The sequence below is a fragment of the Talpa europaea genome, assembly GCF_964194135.1.
Source record: "Talpa europaea genome assembly, chromosome: 10".
NCBI classification, from domain to species: domain Eukaryota; kingdom Metazoa; phylum Chordata; class Mammalia; order Eulipotyphla; family Talpidae; genus Talpa; species Talpa europaea.
This window is the reverse complement of record NC_140077.1, coordinates 94202429-94223814: the sequence shown is the minus strand read 5'-3', so window position 1 is coordinate 94223814 and position 21386 is coordinate 94202429. Positions and strand designations below refer to the sequence as shown.

At 44.0% G+C, this 21386-nt stretch overlaps 1 protein-coding gene and 1 pseudogene across 2 annotated transcripts in view; one reads left to right on the top strand and one right to left on the bottom strand.

The window, feature by feature from the left end:
• The window catches only part of PPP3CC (protein phosphatase 3 catalytic subunit gamma), a gene marked incomplete at both ends in the record, with an annotated part of 52738 nt that extends 46615 nt beyond the window's left edge, over nt 1-6123 (bottom strand). The window contains one exon of the mRNA XM_084245052.1: nt 6075-6123. Coding sequence (XP_084101178.1) covers nt 6075-6123 — 49 coding nt within the window. The remainder of the gene's footprint in view (nt 1-6074) is intronic.
• Nucleotides 705-6070, top strand: LOC311178118 (programmed cell death protein 10-like; annotated as a pseudogene). The gene is made up of 4 exons: nt 705-717; nt 1154-1248; nt 1344-1901; nt 5860-6070. The product of its transcript is annotated as a programmed cell death protein 10-like (transcript).
• Nucleotides 6124-21386: the final 15263 nt, after the last annotated feature.

The following is a 21386-nucleotide window of genomic DNA, read 5'->3' as shown; positions in this document are numbered from 1 at the left end:
CGCGCTTCTGACTGTACCCACTGCATGTATAAACAAAACAAACAAACAAACCAGCAAACAAATAAATAAAGCATGCCTCTATTAAAAAAAAGAAAAGAATTGTTTAAGATGTCCTTTCCAAGGTTTCAGACTTCCATTGAGAAGTATGAATCTCGCTTAGCAGTGATTTCCAATGTTTAAATAGCTTAGCAATTTGTTAATTACAATGATAAACTAAGCATAATGTAAAACAAATATTGTTGACAAATTCAACAGATATGTACACTATGACTTGTTCACATTGAAAATTTATACTTGAAAGTGCTTCTTCTGGATTGGAGTTGTAGCAAATGACTGAAAATATAAAAAACCAAAATAAGAATATAAGTACTTTCAAGTCAGCTTCATGTTGATTGAAGCCATCATTAGTTAAGTAAAATTATAAAAATATTATTTGCATAATGAAACATAATGAAAGCTTTCATACATGTGATCCACTTTCCCTTTAATTCAAAATATACCAGTAAATGGAAATAAGTATTAACTATTAAGAACAGTTGTTCCTGGAGGAGGGAAGATATGAAAAGTCTGTTTTCTTAACTTTCTGCCTTTCAAATTTTAAAATACTTGGTATTATAAGAGAAAAAGGAAGGGACAGGAACTGTGGAAATACATAAGGCATAGGCATTAGAAATAGAAATGGGGTTTAATGCATACTTGCGGAAATGCTGGGGGGAAGTATGTCCTGAACAAACTCCACAAACAGGTTTTATGGACCCCATGCCCACCCCAGACAAGGAGATCCAAGACACTAAGGACTACAAATCCCATAATGTCATCACCACGGTAGGGAGGACTGCTGGGAACAGAGGTGGAGTTAAGCAGCCAGGGTTGGTATATAACCAGATATGTGGGCCTTGGCGGTCCTTGGTTTTTCATTGGCTTTCGGCGTGCTATTGGGGTTCCAGCTCAGCAGAAATGGTAGGACGCCTTAGCCAATTTCTCTCTCTCTCTTTCTCCCTGAGTTATTCATTTCTTCATTTCCTCTTTTTGTAAATAAACCCTTTATTACCCCTTTTTGTATGTACCCTGCAGTTGAGTCTATTATAAGTTAAGTGCATGGGTGAAGACCCAGTCAGGCAACCCATTTCACACTGGGGTTGCCCTTTAACAGAAATAGCAACTTTTGCCCATACTATTCTTAAAATCTTTGAAGGGATCCAGGATTTGAAGAGGGCTCCAAAAGTGGGAAATGAAGTCAATGCCGCGGTATTTTGTTTGCCTTTTCTTTTGTCACCAAAAAAAAGAGAAGAAACTCTGCAGCAAACAAAGATTCCTCATAATTTTTGCACTTCCTCTACTAGTTGGCCCTTGAGAGGGTGACAGTGGAAGAGATGAAAATGAAGCTGAAACTACTTCCGTGGCTCCTGTGCACCTCTGTGCAGTCACATATCCTGTGTTTAATGAGCTAGAACAAGCAAAGCTGTCTGCAGTTCAGACACCGACAGCAGTTTTCATTAAGCTGAAAAAGAAAACCAGGGCTCACACAGGCATTACTATGAAAGTTTTAGAGAAAAAAAGTGTAGAAGTTAATTTTACGGAATCTCTTCTTCAAATGGCAACTGATGATGTAGAAGAGTGTATTACTGAATGACCAGAGCCAGAATTCCAGGACCTAAATGAAAAGGCACAAGCACTTAAGCCAGTTCTCAGTAAGATTCCAGATGAGATCAATGACAGTGAGGTTTCTGGAGACAATCAAGGATACAGCCAGTGCAATAAAAAAAGTCTTGCTACCATGAATAATATCTTCAAGAAATATCAATACCTGACCTTAAAGGACTGGAACACCGAAAGAGAGAATTCGTAAAATACTCCAAAAATTTCAGTGATACACTGAAAGCCTGTTTTAAAGATGACAGGCAAATGTTCCTAAGTGCCCACAAACCAACTCATCAAACCACTTTGATACTTCAGACCATCAAACTGTGGCCTGGAAGCTTTATATGTTAAGAGTATTTCTCAGTGGCAGTACTGAACTAATTTTATCTACAAATTTTAAAGTCTGACTGTATAAATTATCAGTCCCTCTTGAAGAGATCTAACCCAGGATGTTAACTGGGATTACTGCCATCTCAGACCATATTTTTGTAAAATGTAGCTGAATCATAATCTCACACTGAAGATTTTGCATCACTTTTGCTATTCTTGTAAGAATGATAATATATATAACACATGTGTATATATGTATATATTTATGACTGTTTTTACATATTTTCAGCCTGGTTTAAGAAAATCATGTGAAAGAGGTGGTAACTGACAGGGTCTTCACACTATTTTTTTAACTCTCTGATGACGTAAATGTATTTCTTTCTGATATGCTGGGCCTAATAAGCTTTGTACCTATTAGCCCCAACTAGTACTAATTTGAAGCTGTAATTGCCATGACTGTTAATATTATATACAGTTTAAATATGTGCAGTTTTCTTTCACCACCATTACAAGGAAATTTTGCATCAATTATTCATGCTAAGTGATTTCATTTTTCAAGTATGATAATGAGGAAAATCAGAATTGATCTTTTATAAAATCTTTAAATGTTAACTTAAATTTTGTTGGCAAAATATTTTTTTTTGGCTATAAAAAATCTTTTAAGAAATCAGTCACACGATTCCCAGCAGCAGGGTATTAAAGAGCCTGTGACCTCCAGTGTGTGCTACAAATGACACAGCACCTTCTCTGAATATATATATATATATATATATATATATATATAATATATCTGGATTCCACTGAGAACAGGAGACATAGGTCAGCCTCTTACTAAAAAGCTTGACTGTTCTATTAAACCCTATTCAGCATATGGATTCTCTGTATCTATCATGTAATTTCTACTGAAATGTCCTCGTTGCTACTGAAAAGATTGAGCTCAGAGGAATAAACTGTTTTTACAAAAATCACTGTCAAAAGGGAGAAGAAACTTGGAAACAGGGTTAAAAAATCAAGCTTAGGTTTGATGTCATCATTTGAATTCCAGTCCTCCGCCCCAGACATCAGTGTGGGACCCAGAATATACCACTGTTATAAAGGCTCACAAAAAATATTACTTTTAAAACAAAAAAGAAAGAAATGAGCACCTTGTAACTTATACTGCAGATGGCTCTCCAGACACATTTAATGAATGAGTGAAATCTTAGGTATTTTTATATTCTTGACATTAAATAAATACCTTCTACTGCTAGAGAAGAAACCAGCTGCCAGGGAGCTACTAAGCCAAACTGCATGGATCTTTCTTCACCTTGTTTTCCATGCTATCCTTTATATACTGTAAAAGAGGTAATTTCCTGACTGAGAACAGTTTCTTTATTTATGTTACAATTTCATATACGTTCTAATTTTGATAGTTTTGATCAAATGTTATGAGCTCTCCATCAATCCCTATGTAGGAAGCGATCTATTATCAAACTACTATCATGTTTCATAACAGCATCTTGTCTTAAGGTGTTCACATCCCTTATGTCACTTGCATGGCTCAGATGCTTGACAAACAGTATTATTAACCTTATTTTGCAGATGAGATTATTGAAAGAAAAAAAAAAGGCAAGGTTAAAAAAAAAAAGCAAGGTCAAAATATGCCCCAGAGGCAGGAGTAAAACCTAGGTTTTCTGACCCCCAGTCTAGTCTAGTTTCATTTTAGAAAAGTTGCTGTTTAAAGGACACTTAACAAATCACTCCCACCCACCCAATCCTCTCAAAAATCTGCTCAAACAAAACAATTAAATCAACTTGAAAGTTAACCGGAAATGACAGAACCAAAAATAACTCGGGTGTGGTCTCACCTCAGAAAAAGATTTCCAACTGTAAATAAATGCAGACAACTCTGGCCAGAGAAGATAACAACAACAAATCAGGATTTGGTACCCAAATACAATGGACCTTAGCTAAATATATATATAAACTGACACCTTACTTTCTCAGAAGAAACTTCAACTATTTCAAACTCTGAAAAACCCAGAAAAAAAGCAACTTCACTGAAAAGCTCAAACTGCTCTGATCAAATTCTTATGCTAAAGTTTTTATATGCAAGATAAATCCACACATTCTAAGGACCTGAAATCACTTGCTTGTTAGAGGACTCTTAAAGGCATACAGTATACAATAATTTATAATTTTGCCCCCCCCAAAAAATCTGAATCACACAGACTATGATGATGGTTTTCATTTAACTGTGAGCATGCCATGCCAAGCATTAAACCAGAACCTGCATTTTAACCACGTTTTATTTTACTTTACTGCTATACTTAAGAATCTAAAAGGGTCATGTTAAAATTTCTTTATATCTAAAATGGCATATTATGGCGGAAATTACACATTACAATGGCGATTGGAATCTGAGACTCTAGAAAGATCTGAGGACTGCCACTAAGCTTCACTAGAATCCTATTTATTCTGACTTGACACACAATTCTGGTTGATCTGGTTTTCCTGCCTACTTCAGCCTAGCAGTGGCAAATGAGAAAGCAGGAAGGGCATATTTTGACAGACAGAGAACAGTACTGGAGAAGATAAGCCGAAAACAGACATAAGCCCTAAACTGGTATAGCAGTGAGGAGTCATTTTAGTGCAAGGAAACTGCCAACACCCTTATACAGCAGAACGCACCGGCCATATTAACAGCACAGGACAGAAATTAAATGTACATAATGATGACCTTGATCTATCAAAAAAAGGTTATGCAGTATGTTCTGAATCTTAAGAGATCATGTTCTATAAAGACTGGCATTAAGATGGTCAAAGTAATTTAGCAAAAAAAGAAAAGTCAGGTAAATGAACAATAGACTTAAACCCCTAATGATTTCAGACAAATGCTAGATAGGTGAGTCCCAAAAAATCCCATTATGTTTACTAAACACTCTGTAGAGTGTAGATAACCAACATGGGGGGGGGGGGGTTACAAAAAGTTACACACTACTGTAGATAATCAACATTTATGATACTTTGTTTTTAGGAGGAAAAAAACCTAACTTACATACCAAAATTCTCCCCCCTCACTGAATATTCACTAGGCTTTCCACTTTTTAAAAAAATGTATTTTTATCACTAGTCTTAATTTCCTTCCCCTTTCTAACTGGCAAAATGAAAAAAAGAAAACTATTATAACAGTTCCCCCCACTTATATCTAACTCCCTTATACAGAAGCCACTAACACAGCTGGTCTGGGGTATATTCCTTTCTTACAAAATAGTGCTTTCAAACCGATTGTTAAACCTCGCAGAGTTGTACTTAAGTCTTATGGCTGAACAAAAGAAGCACATAAATTAGTGGTTAGGTTTAAACTGGTATTCTTAGTTTAAGGGCAAAAACAACTATAGTGAAAAACCCTAGAAGAATTAGTTAGGAACATTTTAGTTTATGCTGGACATCTGAATCAGAAAACATCACTCTCCAAGTCTCTGTGGCCAAAAATAATATAGAACACCAATATCACGTCAAGAGATCTGTAAATGTCTTTCAAACATCACAAAATGTATCTGTCGGCATTAATGTCATCATCCTGTTCCTTTTAATAATAGCGGTGACACGTGAAGATCTGGAAAGTGATGACCAAAGGTACACGGTGCAGGTCCTAAAAAGGGGGTGGGGAAGGGCAAAAAAAATCTGACCCCAAAGAAGAGGAACGGCAGAAAGATCTTGTTTGGAAGAGTCTAAACTAGATGGCTTCCCCAGATTGAGACTAGAAAAGAGGAATCATTTCTTTTTTTAAAAAAAAAGGATGGGATCCAGGCCCTTTGGGGTGTGGGGGAGAAGAAATTCCCACCCTACCTGGAAGTCCGACACTACGGGTGAAAAATTCGCAACCTCCCGCCAGCTGCGATCCAGGTGCAACAGAAAACGCCCGAGGCCCCCGGAGAGCGAGGCCGAGGGGGATCCCCGTCCCCCCCGCTCCCGCACCGCCCGGGCTTCCCCCCGGGTCGGCACCGCCTGGGTCCTCGCCGCCCTCCCGCCCCCCCCGCCCCCCCCGCACGCCCCGGTCCCCGAGCCGTCACCCAGCCGAGTGCCGTTTCCCGCAGGTCGAGGCCCGGTCCGCTAGGCACCTTTGATGACGCGCTCGGTGGTGGAAAGGGGGGTGATCCTGCCGGACATGGTCCCCTCGGCCTCCTCCCGGCTCCCGGGGACAGCCAGCCCAGGTCCGCTTCGTCTCCGGCGGTCTCCGCGCCCGGGGCCAGTCAGCCCGCCGCGCCCCTCAGAGCGGCCGGGGCACCTCAGAAGGCGGCCGAGCAGCCGGGCCTCGAACTCCGCGACGGGATGCGGGCCTACCGGCCGCTCCCTCCACAGGCGCCGATCCCGGAGCGCTGGAGCCCGCGGCTGAGAGCAGCAACCCGGACAGCCGCGGCAGCTCGTGGCCCGCCCCGCGTGCGCGCGCGCGCGCTCCCAACTCCCCGGCGGAGCGCGCGCCGCCGCGCCGAGGCCCAACGCGCGGCCCCGATGCCTGGGCCGGCGCGTCCCCCTGACCTCCCGCCCCCGCCCCCACGCTCCGGCCCAGGCTTTCCCTTTCTCCCCCAGGCCCCCGGCGCGCACGCGCACTGGCCTCCGCTGCTCCCTCGTCCAACCGCCTCTTCTCTCCTCTCGGCCTGGCCGCCCTGCCGCTCGGTCTACCTCTCCTGCCTGCCGCTGCCGGAGCCTGCGGCGCCCGCCACCAGCCCCGGGGCCTGCGCGGAAAGTCCCACAGAAGTAGCGGCCATCTTGTGACCCTGCGGCGGTAGTTGGGGGTGGGGAGGCCACAGTGCTCGGGGTGGCGGGAACTTCCTGACATCCAGGGACCACCGGGCAGGGTGCCGTGGCCTCCCAGACCTGCCCCTCTGGAAGCCTCCCGCCCTCCCTGGCCTCTGGATCTTCCTCCCACGTGGCTGTGGGCATCCTGATCAGCTTGACCACGCTCCCCACCACCACCCCCCAGTTGACTCTCCCGCTATTTGTCACCAGACAAGGGAGTGGCCCGGCCCGCTAGGCACCTTTGATGACTAGACTGACCTCAGCCTAGTCCCACCCTCGAGGAGCACAGGCAGATAAACTGGGAGCGAACCAGCCACTGCCCACTGCTCCACCCCTCTGGGGATCTCAAGGATGAACTGAGGGCCCCTGTTCCCAAGCCGGGGAAATAAATAGCTCTTGTGGCCCTGGGGTTAGTGGAAGGAAGGCTCCATGGGCATCAGTGAGGACAGGCAAGGAGTTAGTGATTAGTGAAAGCCTGAAAGAGAACTCCCCAGAGACATCTGAGGCCAGAGAGTCTCCGAGGTGCCAGGGCTAGGGGTCTGGAACTCCTAGGTTTAAGGGCTGGGGTTTGTGAACAAAGGAACTAAATTTTACTGGCTGAGAGGGCGAGGAGTCGACTTGGCTGAAGTCCGTTTGTCCATCAGAGTGTGGTCCATTTATTGTTGCCCCGCTGCAGTTCCATGGGCATGCGGGTGGTGACCATGGACAAAGTGAAGATCTCGTGGAGGCTGTGTGCCCCAGTCCATACCCGTCTGGTCTCAAGGTCTTTAGCTCCTAACAGCCAACTGGATAAGATGCAAAACATAGCTTAGCAGGGCCTCCGAGGTAGCGCAAGGGGTTAAAGACAGTGCTATCAAGATATCGCCAGCACTGCAGTGATTGTTGGTCAACAGCAATCCACATGGCGCAGCAGACCTCTCCTGCCTGCCTGCTGCTCCCCTCAACATTGTATTTTAGTAGATATGCCTGTTCTGCTCTCCACTCTCTGGTGAATCCTCTCTTACACACACACACACACACACCCGCACACACACACACCCGCCCCCGCACCTCTGGCCTGCACCCCAGTTGTTTTTTTTTTTTAGAGATTTACTTTATTTATCTGTTTGTTTGTTTATTTATGCAAGCACTGGGTACAGTCAGAAGCGCGGAAGGGTGAGAGAATTCACCAGAGCCAGAGCGGGTGAACAGAACAGGCAGACCGACCAAACACTGCTGAGGGGAGCAGCGAGGGAGGCAGGAGAGGTCTGTCGCACCATGTGGGACCCTCGCGGGCGTCCAGGGATCTAACCGGTGCTGCAGAGGCTGCGGGCAGCTTCGCAGCCCACCGCTCAACCGCTGTGCCACCAGGGGAGGACCCACCCCAGTTCTTGTATACATAAATAAATCTTAAAAAAAAAATTGTAAGTCTAGAATAGAAACTGTCTTACCACTATACTCACAGGTATAGTGCCTGACAAAATCAAAAGTATTTTGATTTTAGCAATGATAATGGAATAGTGAAACTGAGATCCAAGAAGTATATGCAAATTATAGACAAACCAGTCAATAGTTATCACGGTGGTCAATAAAAAGTCATATGTGGCTGTGTGCACATCTAAGTTAAAATTAAGTGTATGTGAATGTTGTGAGTCTATACTTCTAAATCATACACAATGTTGTAAACCAGTGTTATAATAAATTAACTTACTGATTTAATGTGAATTTTCATTTCCTCAAATGCAATAGCCACATTTCAAGTGCTCAATAACTATGTATAGCTAGTGGCCACTTCACTGAAGATAGTCGAATATGACGTTTCCATCATAGCAGAAGTTCTTTGGACAGTTCCCAGTTACAAGGTTATAGGGGTTAAGCCCAAATCTCTTTTAATAAAGATGTATATACTGGGAGGCAGTCTAGGGTCTTAAACTGGAGTCAGACGCGGTTTATGCCTAAGAGTTTTGAGGTAAGGCCACTCACAGCAACCTCAGTGGGCAGGAACACAATCACTGTGGGGTAGGATTTACTACTATTTTCTTGAGTCTTAACTTGAGGCTTCTATCCCTGAGAATCCAGATATCCTGAGGAAGTTCTTCACTTAATCAGAGCTTCGCACCTTTATCAAGCATAGCAAATCTCTAAAGGTCAGAAATAAATTGTTTCCTGTAACATAGTAGATGCTGGATATGCTTTGATATTGTAGATGCTTTGATATTCCTTAGTATCAAATAGCGCGAACCTGGTTTAATGAGCTACATTAAAAAAATAAATAAACACAGATAAGATCATTATGTTGTACACCTGAAACTGTCATATGTCAATTATACATCAATTTTTAAAAAAGAAAAAAATCTGATAGAAAATGAAGACGTTATCCTACTTGGATAATTGTGGTAATTCTAGAGCTAAGACTACCAAGAGATAACACCCCTCCCCCTAATATGTATATTTATCAAGTTAAAACCATCTAAATGAATTCAGACAAGAACTTTCTAAGCACAAAAGTAATGAAAGGAACCACAAAAGATTGCTATGTTTGACTACCTGGAAAAGTTTATGTAATTAAAATGCAGAAAGCTGGGAAAATATTTGCATCTTATATGTCAGGGTAAAGACCACGAACAAAGAATTAATAAAAGAATAGGGCCTCCCGGGTGGCGCAGTGGTTGAGCGCTGGGTTGCGAAGCTGCCCGCAGCCTCTGCAGCACCGGTTCGATCCCCGGCTGCTCCCCGGCCACCAGAGGAGGGTCCCACATGGCGCGCATACCTCTCCTGCCGCCCACTGCTCCCCTCAGCGGTGCACTTCGGTCCTTCTGCCTGCTCTGCTCCCCGCTCTGGCTCTAGTGAATTCTCTCACCCTCCCACGCTTCTGACTGTACCCAGTGCATGTATAAACAAAACAAACAAACAAATAATAAATAAAAAAAACATGCCTCTATAAAAAAAAAAAAAAGAATAAAATATAAGGCACTAAATTGTTTGGGTTTTTCGTTTGTTTGTTTGTTTTAAGTTCAACTTTTACCAAACTCACAAACTGAAGGGGCTCATTGCTTGGTGTGTATCCACCTATAGCTCAGACCAAACCAATTAACCATGGTAAAGGGAGTTGATTACTTGAGTCAAGGAGACAGGGAGCTAGCTCTCCATGTTCTCTGCCTGACTTCTCTGGAGACCATAGCAATAAAGGACAACTGATGGTTATTTGGGGGCGTGGTTAATGAGCTGCTCAGGTTAGAGACGAGATCATGGTTCTAACACATTGTATGAGAAAATATGGCAGCAGCGTTTGGCCTCTGGGATGGGGTGTTTAACTTGTTAAAGGATGTTAATGAGTCTAAGTTTACTCCTTCTGGGAGACTGCTTTTGTCTGTACATGCTCACTGGGCACAAACCAGTTTGAGCAGGAATCTTGCCTAAGATCTGAAAATAGCTTAAGAATTTCCTAACATTGGTTCCCTTTTGGCCTATGGGTAACACAATTTCATTAGTAGTAAAAAATGCAAATTAAAACAAGATGCTGCTCTTCACATAACAAATTGAAAAACACTTTTAAAAGACGACACTGTTGGTAGATTTATAAATTGGCACAATTTCTCCGGAAAGGGATTTGGCAGTATCAAACAAAGAGGAAATATCTGCAGCTAATGAAAAGATTCTTAAGATCATTAGTCATCAGGGAAATGCAAATTAAACCATATGGATATGACACTTCACTAGCCTATCAGGTTAGCCTGAATTAAAGATTTTCAGTACCAAGTACTCCGCAAGGAGGGACCAGCTGAAACATTCCTGCATACTTGGGGAAGGTAAAATGCTACAAATGCTTGGGAAAATAGCTTGAAAGTTTCTTATAAAGTTAAATACACATGGGCCCTCCCTGGTGGCGCACAGGTTAAAGTCTCAGCACTATCAAGCTATCGCCAGTCATTGCGACACAAGTTCAATCTCCTGGCCAAGGAGATGACCCACATGGCGCCGCAGACGTCTCCTGACTCACCCACTGCTCCCCTCAGCGGTGTATTTCAGTATATCCACCTGTTCCTCTTCCCCACTCTGTCTCTGGTGAATCCTCTCACCCCCACCCCCTCACCTCTGGCCTGTACCACAGTTCTTGTATGCATAAATAAATAAAAATAAATCTTAAAAAAATAAAGTTTATACATCTACTCTATGACCCAATAATTCTTTTAGGTAGTTTACTCAACAGCAATAATTATTCAAATAATGGAGTAATACTCAGCTTATTGAAAAATGCAACAATATAGATAAATTTTAAAAACATTCAGCAAATATTAATTAGGTGCAATTCCACCAGGCATTCTCCCCCCAACCTCTGTGTCCCCTTATCCCTTTCTCTCCCCACCCCTTTACCCTCAGAACCTCACGATGTTTATTGATGTTCAGTAGTTTTTGAAAGTGTTTTACATTGTCCAATTGTCTGTTCTATAAATGTCCACTATTGTTCTGACTTATTTTGCTGTGCAATTTTTTCAAATTCTCTCCATTTTGTTGAAAATGACTGCATTTCCTCCTTTCTTGTGGCTATGTAACGCTCCCTGGTGTGGCTGTACCATGTCTTTGAGATCTGTTAGTCTGTTGGAGGAGATTTAGGCACCCTCCATGTCCTAGCTATTGTAAATAATGCTGCTGTGAATATTGGAACACACTGGGTTTTTGCTGATGTTTGTGCCAGGCATTCTGCAAGGTGATAGGGACACAATAATGAACTAAAATCTACACAGTCAATACTCTCATGGAGCTTGATCTGATGAGAACACACCCCAAAATCTTAACCATTGTTTGGTGGTTTGATTAAAAGTAACTTATTTTTTTTAATATTTATTTATTTATGCATGCAAGAGCTGAGGTACAGGCCAGAGGTGTGTGGGGGGTGAGAGGATTCACCAGAGACAGAGTGGGGAACAGAAAAGGCAGACTGATTGAAGTACACTGCTGAGGGGAGCAGCAGGCGAGTCAGGAGAGGTCTGCTGTGCCATGTGTGTTTCTCCCTGGCCGGGGATCGAACTCGTGCTGCAGTGGCTGCAGATAGCTTCATAGGTTGCGTCTCAACCCCTTGCGCCACCAGGGAGGCCCTTAAAAGCAACTTATAAAAAAACCTAATTTTTTGTATTTCTCAAATTTTCTCTGGTGAGAGAGCAATACTTTATAATTAGGTAAAAATTAAGAAAAATATTCTTTCTTTCAAAGGCCTAGCTATTGTCCAGGGCTTTTCCCAGCAGCATTCATATCCCCTCTCCCCCCAGGGGGCTTTCTAACCAAGTTCTCTGATCAAAATAAAACACATAGAACCACTCGATGAAAATATGTAACAAGGAAAAGTGAAAGAGGAAAAGTGTAAGTAAACTTCCTTCCCAAATTTCGTCTATTTTGATGAGTAAGACTTAACTTCATTGGTGCTGGTTTGGTTTTCATTATTATTGAATCCCAGCCACAATGGAGGATGATTTCATTTGGCTTGTAACCCCATCCACCTTGCCAGTGTCAGTCATATTTTTGTCTAATTGGTGAATTTGATTCTCCTTTAACTTTCTGTACTGATCAAAATAAGGTAAACATTTGAAATTATCAAGATTCGTAAACAATTGGCTTTTTACTAATTTCTTCAAATCTTGGTTTCCATCTTACAGGGCTTATGAGACTTGGTATATTTCCTCTGGAACTCCCTAAGCACTTCATAAACCTTAATTAATGACCGGCTCTTCTGAGAAATAATTATGAACAATTTTAATTTAGCAAAAACACAGGGAATCCTGGTTTCCACTGTTGTAAAACTAATGTGGCATCTGTTTCTTATTGTATGAGGCCATTAAATATTAAACTTCTGTTTCAACAAGAGCAAACTAAGCATTTCTAAAATAATTACACAGAACAAGAGCTATTTTTATAGTGTATAATCTCTAAATTTATATGAAAAGCACTAAACACATGCTGTTTTAATGGTACATATTATGTGTACATCATATATTATACTGTATATTTTTTCACACCTTTCTACAAGTGTGTTCGATATTGATTAAAACACCCTGGTATTAGAAACAATGCCCTCTCCCCCATCACCCTCCCACCCCCGCCACACATACACACAGTCTTGAAGTCTAAAAAATTTGTGAATCCAGGTAAGTTATTTTTTATAATTAGGAAAATATTATCTAATGCAACATCCTGTCAAACTATAGCGTGCTAGCAGATTAATAATCTCTTTAGACACTTGTAAGTAAAAAATGCTAATCAAAGTTCTGCTGTTTGGAAAGTACATATTCACAGGTTGATATTTGCATCATTTTTTTTTAAAGATTTATTTATTTATACATACAAGAGCTGGGGTACAGGCCAGAGGTGCAGGGGTTGAGAGGATTCACCAGAGATAGAGTGGGGAACAGAACAGGCAGAGTGACTGAAATACACTGCTGAGGGAAGCAGCAGGCAAGTCAGGAGATGTCTGCTGCGCCATGTGGGTTGCTCCCTGGCCAGCTGGGGATAGAACTTGTGCTGCAGAGGCTGCGGACAGCTTCATAGGTTGCCTCTTAACCCCTTGCGCCACCCAGGGAGGCCCTTGGGTCATTTTTTGAGTAGAGTGCAAACTTCTTAACAGTGTGTTATCTCTTGGCCTTCTAGACAACCAGTCCTCTGAGAACTGTGACAAACATTGGGGAGCCCCAAAGCTGCCATCATCACTCCCTGATACTATAGTTAATATCACTTCAAAGCAGGAGGAAGTGTTGGCAGTAACCGTTCTATTCTAGGGCAGTAGAATTTAACACCTCTCCTATATGTGGGCTAGCAGTCCACAGGTAAGATGCCACAAGTTCGGGCCTCCCCTGGTGGCGCAACTGTTGAGCGCTGGGCTGTGAAGCTGCCCACAGCCTCTGCAGCGCCGGTTCAATCCCCAGCCTTTGATGAGGGTCCTACATAGTGGGACAGACCCCTCCTGCCGTGCCCACTGTTCCCCTCAGCAGTGTGTTTCATCAGTCTGCCTGTTCTGTTCCCTGCTCTGGCTCTGGTGAATTCTCTCACCCTCCCACGCTTCTGACTATACCCAGTGCTTGTATAAATAAATAAATAAACTTAAAAAAAAAAAAAAAAAGATGCCACAGGTAAAAGACACTGGCTTACATCAAGTGGCCAGGGCCACACAATGTAGGGGGAAGAGCCTTCCCTCACACCGTATCCTGTAAACTTACTCCCCCTACAGCCCATTTGTCCATATAACAGGTCTTTCTAAGTGATCTTTCTAAACATGTGATTTGTCTCTCCTCTGCTAAAAACACTCAAACGTCCCCTCCTTTCCCTGACTCTCTGAGTTCAACTCAAACCTCTTTCCCTGAACCCCCTGCAGCTGTCTGTGTGGTGGCCTTGTCTATACTGTAAAAACAACAATGTAGGGCCTCCCTGGGGGCGCAAGAGGTTAAGACACAACCTATGAAGCAGTCCACAGCCACTGTGCGCGAGTTCGATCCCCGGACAGGGAGCAACCCACATGGCACGGCAGACCTCTCCTGGTTTGCCCACGGCTCCCCTCAGCAGTGTATTTCAGTCAATCTGCCTGTTCTGTTCCCCACTCTGTCTCTGGTGAATCCTCTCACCCCCCGCATCTCTGGCCTGTACCCCAATTCTTGTATGCATAAATAAATAAATAAATAAATCTTAAAACAAAACAAAAAACAACCATGTAGACAAACTGACCTCAAACAGTCCAAGCTCCTGTCTGTCCCAGAACTCCTACATCTGCTGGCCTTTTTGCTTAGATTCTTCTAGATCTTCACAAAGCTGCCTCCTCGTTACGTATGGCTCAACTTAAATTAGCTCTCTGCCAGAGGCCTTCCCTGTTAGGTAAAGCCACAACCAGCCCTCCTTCCCACCACTTTCTCCCTCATCACCCCATGGTAATTTATCTGTAGCACCTGTTTCTGTGTGTCTACTCACACACCTGCTGTATGTCACATTCACTGCCATGTCATGCTGTACTTGGCCCAAGCTGGAGCTCAATAATCTGTTGAATATGAATAAATTTCGTCTCATCTCATTTTTTTTTAAGATTTATTTATTTATTTATACAAGCACTGGGTACAGTCAGAAGCGCGGGAGGGTGAGAGAATTCACCAGAGCCAGAGCGGGGAGCAGAGCAGGCAGAAGGACCGAAGTACACTGCTGAGGGGAGCAGCAGGCGGCAGGAGAGGTCTGCGCGCCTTGTGGGACCCTCCTCTGGTGGCCGGGGAGCAGCCGGGGATAGAACTGGCGCTGCAGAGGCTGTGGGCAGCCTCGCAACCCAGCACTCAACCGCTGCGCCACTGGGGAGGCCCCTCATCTCATCCTTGTGATAGTAAGAACTTGCAGCAGAAGTTCTAACCTGGGCCTCCCCTGATGGCACAGTGGTTGAGCGCTGGGTATAGCGCTGGTTCGATCCCCAGCCACCGGCGAGGGTCCCACATGGCTCACAGACCTCTCCTGCCGCCCGCTGCTCCCCTCAGCAGTGTATTTTGTCAGTCTGCCTGTTCTGTTCCCTGCTCTGGCTCTGGTGAATCCTCTCACCCTCCTGAGTTTCTGACTGTACCCAGTGCTTATATAAATAAATAAATCTTTAAAAAAAAAAAAAAAAAGAAGTTCTAACCTGTGAAAAGATTTTCATTTGTTTTTTCTTTTTCTTTTGTGCAAAAGTCTTATTTATTTATTTATTTAGATTTATTTATTTATACATACAAGAACTGGGGTGTAGGCCAAACATACAGGGAGTGAGAGGATTCACCAGAGACAGAGTGGGGAGCAGAACAGGCAGATTGACTGAAATACACTGCTGAGAGGAGCCGCAGGCAAGTCAGGAGAGGTCTGCTGCATCATGTGGGTTGCTTCCTGGCGAGGGATCAAACTCATGCTGCAGTGGCTGTGGACAGCTTCATAGGTTGTGTCTTAACCCCTTGTGCCACCAGGGAGGCCCTGTGCAAAGGTTTTAAAGCATTTCCCACCCAGCCTGCTCCTAACTATGAGATTGATGTTTTTTAAGTGCATGTGTAAGTGCTTTGGGGGCTGTACGAGAAATGTGTGAGAAAGCATACATTTTTCAGATTCTCAAAGGAATCCAAACCACAGAATGTTAATTATCCCTGGTATAGAGTTTTAATTTATAAAGCTCTTTTTTACACATTTAGTTCTCATTATGGTTATGGAGCTAGGGAATACAGAAATGATCATTTCTATACTCAAAAGACACTGACATGCAGAGAGGTTAGACATTATCCAAGTTCACACAGCCAGTCACAGAATTAACACAAACCCATTCTTGTGAACCTAAGATCCTGTGTCCTGGGGCCTCCCCGGTGGTACAGCGGGTTGAGCGCTGCGCTGTGAAGCTGTCCACAGCCTCTGCAGCGCCAGTTTGATTCCCGGCCAGCCAGGGAGCTACACACATGGCACAGCAGACCTCTCCTGTCTCGCCCGCTACTCCTCTCAGCAGTGTCTTTGGTCCATCTACCTGTTCTGAGCCCCACTCTGTCTCAGGTGAATTCTCTCGCCCTGCCGCACCTCTGACCTGTACCCCATTTCTTGTATAAGTAAATAAATCTTAAAAAAAAAATAAGGATCCTGGGTCCTTTTGGTTGAAGACAAAGACAAAATCCCAACCTTGCATTAATCAATTGTATTAGCTGTTTTTATCTTTATTTATTCAAAAAGCACCAAATTTATACCCTCTTCTAAGAACTTTTTTATTTAAACTAACTTGCAAAGCTGCATTACATTTATCTTTTCTTTTTAAAGATTTATTTTACTTATTTATGCATACAAGAGCTGGGGTGTAGGCCAGAGGTGTGCGGGAGGGGTGAGAGGATTCACCAGAGACAGAGTGGGGAGCAGAACAGGCGGATTGACTGAAATACACTGCTGAGGGGAGCAGCGGGTGAGATTTGAGAGGTCTGCTGCCCCATGTGGGTCAGCTTCCTGGCTGGGAATCAAACTCATGCTGCAATGGCTGCTGATATCTCCATAGTGCTGAGACTTAATCCCTTGCGCCATCAGGGAGGCCCCTGCATTACATTTTTTCTTTTCTTATTAAAGATTTATTTATTTATGCATACAAGAACTGGGGTACAGGCCAGAGATGTGGGGAGTGAGAGTATTCACCAGAGACAGAGTGGGGAGCAGAACAGGGAGATCTACTGAAATACACTGCTGAGGGGAGCAGCAGACGAGACAGGAGAGGTCTGCTGCACCATGTGGGTAGCTCCCTGGGCAGCTGGGGATCAAACTCAGAGACTGCAGAGACTGCGGATAGCTTCACAGTGCTGTGCTAAACCCCTTGCACCACTAGGGAGGCCCTGGACCCCAGTTCTTGTATGCATAACTAAATTTTTTTTTTTTTTTTTTTTTTTTTTTTTTTTTTTTTTTGTATAGAGGCATGCTTTATTTATTTGTTTGCTGGTCTGTTTGTTTGTTTTGTTTATACATGCACTGGGTACAGTCAGAAGCGCGGGAGGGTGAGAGAATTCACCAGAGCCAGAGCAGGGAGCACAGCAGGCAGAAGGACCGAAGTACACTGCTGAGGGGAGCAGCGGGCGGCAGGAGAGGTCTGCGCGCCATGTGGGACCCTCCTTTGGTGGCCGGGGAGCAGCCGGGGATCGAACCGGCGCTGCAGAGGCCGCGGGCAGCTTCGCAACCCAGCGCTCAACCGCTGCGCCACCGGGGAGGCCCTGCATAACTAAATTTTAAAAAAATCTTTAAAAATTTAAAAAATAAAAATCTTAGCCAAGCATGCATGCCCTGTGTCCTGCCACTTTCTTGGATGTCAAGTGTTACATCCTATCCCCCAGCTGCCTGGGGCTACAGGGTGTGTAGTCCCAGGTACAAGTCCAGCAAGAGCAGCACGCAGGACAGAACTATTGAAGATGAGCTCATCTTGGAGTTGGCAGTCTGGTAGGGGAGAAGGGCCCAGTTCCCAGTGTGCTGGCAGCTAGCAGGCGCTACATAGTGACAGCTGACAGCGACAGTGTATTCAGATTTTCTCTAACGCAGGCAAGGTCAAGTTGGCTTTGGGCTCCCAGGGTGGGTGCTCCCCGGGGTAGCCACAGTCCTCCAGAGGTGTGCAGACCTCAATGGAGACACTGCTGTGGCAGTCCATGACAGCCATTGAGTTAGGATCTTCTTTCTTCCCTGAGGGTAAGTTCAAGACCAACACTGGAGGGGGCCTCCCGGGTGGCGCAGCAGTTGAACACTGGGTTGCGAAGCTGCTTGCAGCATCTGCAGCACCGGTTCGATCCCCGGCTGCTCCCGGCCACCAGAGGAGGGTCCCACATGGCGCGCAGACCTCTCCTGCCGCCCGCTGCTCCCCTCAGCAGTGTAACTTGGTCCTTCTGCCTATTCTGTTCCCTGCTCTGGCTCTGGTGAATTCTCTCACCCTCCCGCGCTTCTGACTGTACCCAGTGCCTGTATAAATAAATAAATCTTAAAAAAAAAAAAAAAAAAGACCAACAGTGGAGCTGGCTACCTCATGGGCCCCCAGGGAGTGCCAGAGCCCATGGACATACAATCATTGTATTCTACAGTCACTGCTTTTTCACACTCCATCCCAAAGGCAAGCTCGATGGCTATTTTGCAGGCCCCACATTTTTTGGCTGGGGAACAAGAATGAGAATATAGTGACACTTTTCCCCAACCATGCAGTGAAGGTCCAAGTGCCACTGGAGAGCACCTCTCCACACTTGGTTCCCATGGCTGGGGGAGTGTGCAGGTCCACCTGCCGCCCCCACCCTGGATGGGAGTAGCTGTCTATTGCAATGAGACCATCTTTGTGGCTGATTGGGGCAACAGGCTCATCCAGGGTCCCTACTAGAAATTTCTTGATAGCTTTGTTACACGTGTTTATGTAAAAATCCATGTAGATTATTGCCTAAGCTTGTCCAGTCATGGGGCTGAAGATGGGGAGGGCCCTGAGCATACCCACAGCCCACATTCAATGTTCCAAAGATTTAAAAGCAAGTCACAAATAAACAAAACCCATAACGTGGTGGAAGGAAGAACTACTTCTTGGCTTATAATTGCCAGTTAGAACACTTTGGGGCTGTTTTTAAACTAAAATTGATGCCACCATCCTGAAATCCCACCCTCTGCCAGGGTCAAAGATTGCTGTCATACAGGAAGATACTTTCTGTTAACTCCCTTCCTTTGTTTAAAATAAGCCCTGAATAGACATCTGGCAAGAAGGGGTTGTGATGTTGGGAAGAAAAATGGTTTTTGGCTAGGAACTCTAAACATACTTAGCTGAAGGCTGATAAGGACTTACGGTTCTTTTCCAAGCTCCAACTTTTTCTATTTAAAAAGTTTATCTGAAAGAGTCATCTATCATGAAGAGAATGTAATTCAGCCATTCCAGAAGGATGAAAGGAATTCATTTTGCTGGTATCTAAATATCTTTCTCTAGAAGTTAAAGTATTTCACACCAGATCATTAAGAATATAAAAATCTTTACATGAGTATTATTCTTTTTTTTTTTAAAGATTTATTTATGCATACAAGAGCTGGGGCACAGGCCAGAGGTGTGGGGGTGGGGGTGAGAGGATTCACCAGAGACTGAGTGGGGAGCAGACCAGGCAGATTCACTGAAATACTCTGTTGAGGGGAGCAGCGGACGTGTCAGGAGAGGTCTGCTGCGCCATGTGGGTCAGCTCTGTGGCCAGGGATCGAACTCATGCTGTAATGGCTGTGGACAGCTTCATAGTGCTGAGACTTAACCCCTTGCACCACCAGTGTCGATCTTCTTAATGACCTGGTTCACCTGCCTCGCTGCTCTATGCACACCAAAAATTCACCTCTAATTTCTGTTTCTGAATAGACAAGGACCAGGTAACAAGGTAGGAGCAAAACCAGGAAGACATGATGGGACTGCTGACAGTGAAAAGGGAGTCTTCTCAGGCACAGGCACTTCAGTGGGTCTTTTCATTCATTCTCTGTGAGATTAGTGCTGAAATCAGAGTGAATACCTGAGCCTCCACCCAGAAGGAACAGAGTGTAGAGACAATAGCAATGTCAATTCAAGTCTGTAAATGAGCTTTGTACTGATAGGCTCCCATCCCAGCTTGGGGACACCAAGGGAAGATGGGCAGGGAAGGCCTCTGGAGACCAATGGACCAGGGTGTCACCTTAAACAACTGTGGTGGTTTGATATAGTATCTGGTTAATGAACTTTGAAAGCTCTTCACAGGAAGCACTTTCATCTACCATCAAGCAACAAGGAAATCACAGGCCTCAGGTAAGATAAATTAACCATTTATAAAGTGAGCACATTACATTTAAGGTTCCATATAAAATCCCTTCATCAAAATTTAAGCTGGGGCCTCCTGGTGGTGCAGGGGTTAAAGTCTCAGAGCTATAAAGCTATCACCAGCCACTGCAGCATGAGTTTGATCCCCAGATAGGGAGCTAACCCACATGGCGCAGTAGACCTCTCCTGCCTTGCCTGCTGCTCCCCTCAGCAGTGCATATCAGTAGATCCGCCAGTTCTGATCCCCACTCTGTCTCTGGTGAATCCTTTCACCCCCCACACCTCTGGCCTGGACCCCAGTTCTTATATGCATAAATAAATCTCAAAAAAAAAAAGAGTAAACTGGATCAGAAAAACACTTCACAAGACGGTGAGACAACACTGCCACCTTGTGTTTAAGTGTCTGCATTACACCCACCTTATGGCAAGAAAGGACACTTGGCATGCAACAGTTATAGAATATAGCTTTATTTATAGAATTTTACAAATAAAACATTTACAGTCCACATAAGTTATTTATTTTCTAATTTGTTCTCATAACACCTGAGTTATTTAAAAAATACTGTGATGGAATTGCAGAACTGTAAAAGGAAAAATGAACAATAAAAACTTAACCTCTTTTGCAAAAATCAGACAACTTACTGGGTTTTGAGCAGATCTTCAGCATTCTGCCATCTCTTTGGAAGGATTTACTGAAAACAGATCTTTTGTAAAATCAAACAGAGCTTTCTTCAAAGCCATGGTGAGAGAGAAATGAGAGGAATCCCTAGGTTGACATTGGACACAAAAAATCTTTAGGGACAAGGACAGAAGGCCATTTGCATGTCATGGGTGATGAAGGCAGAGGTCCTGCTTCTGGGTGACCACTCCTGCATGTGACTTACACCTCTCTTGCTAAGGCTAATAAGAGCTGGTTCATCTGGGGAACGAGAGGTTGAAGATGCTAAAGTCAAGGGTGAAAAGTTCCTCAAACTTGCCATTCCTCAGACTTCTTATATGTACAAATGCTTAAAACAGCAAATTCAACACTTAAAAGTCAAAGAGAAATTGCTACACTTTCAATTCATGAGGCAAATCTACTGCCAGAAGCAATATACAATCAGTTGCATGAATGAGAGTCTCCGCCCCTCCTCAGCTCCAACTAGGACTGGCCTCTGGACCAATTACTGTTTGAAGAGAATTTCCCTTTGTGGCAACTGTCTAGAGAAGTCTAGTTCTTAACAGAGATGAGCAAAAAATGGGGAAGCACCCTGCTACTTCATTTTTCATGTTTTACTTTATCAAAGATTATATTTTTGCATTCTTCTCCTAAACTAGAAGCCCACTAACTCTAACTTAGTGTTCTACTCCAAGAATAATGGTCTTTGGAAGGAATGACAGATCC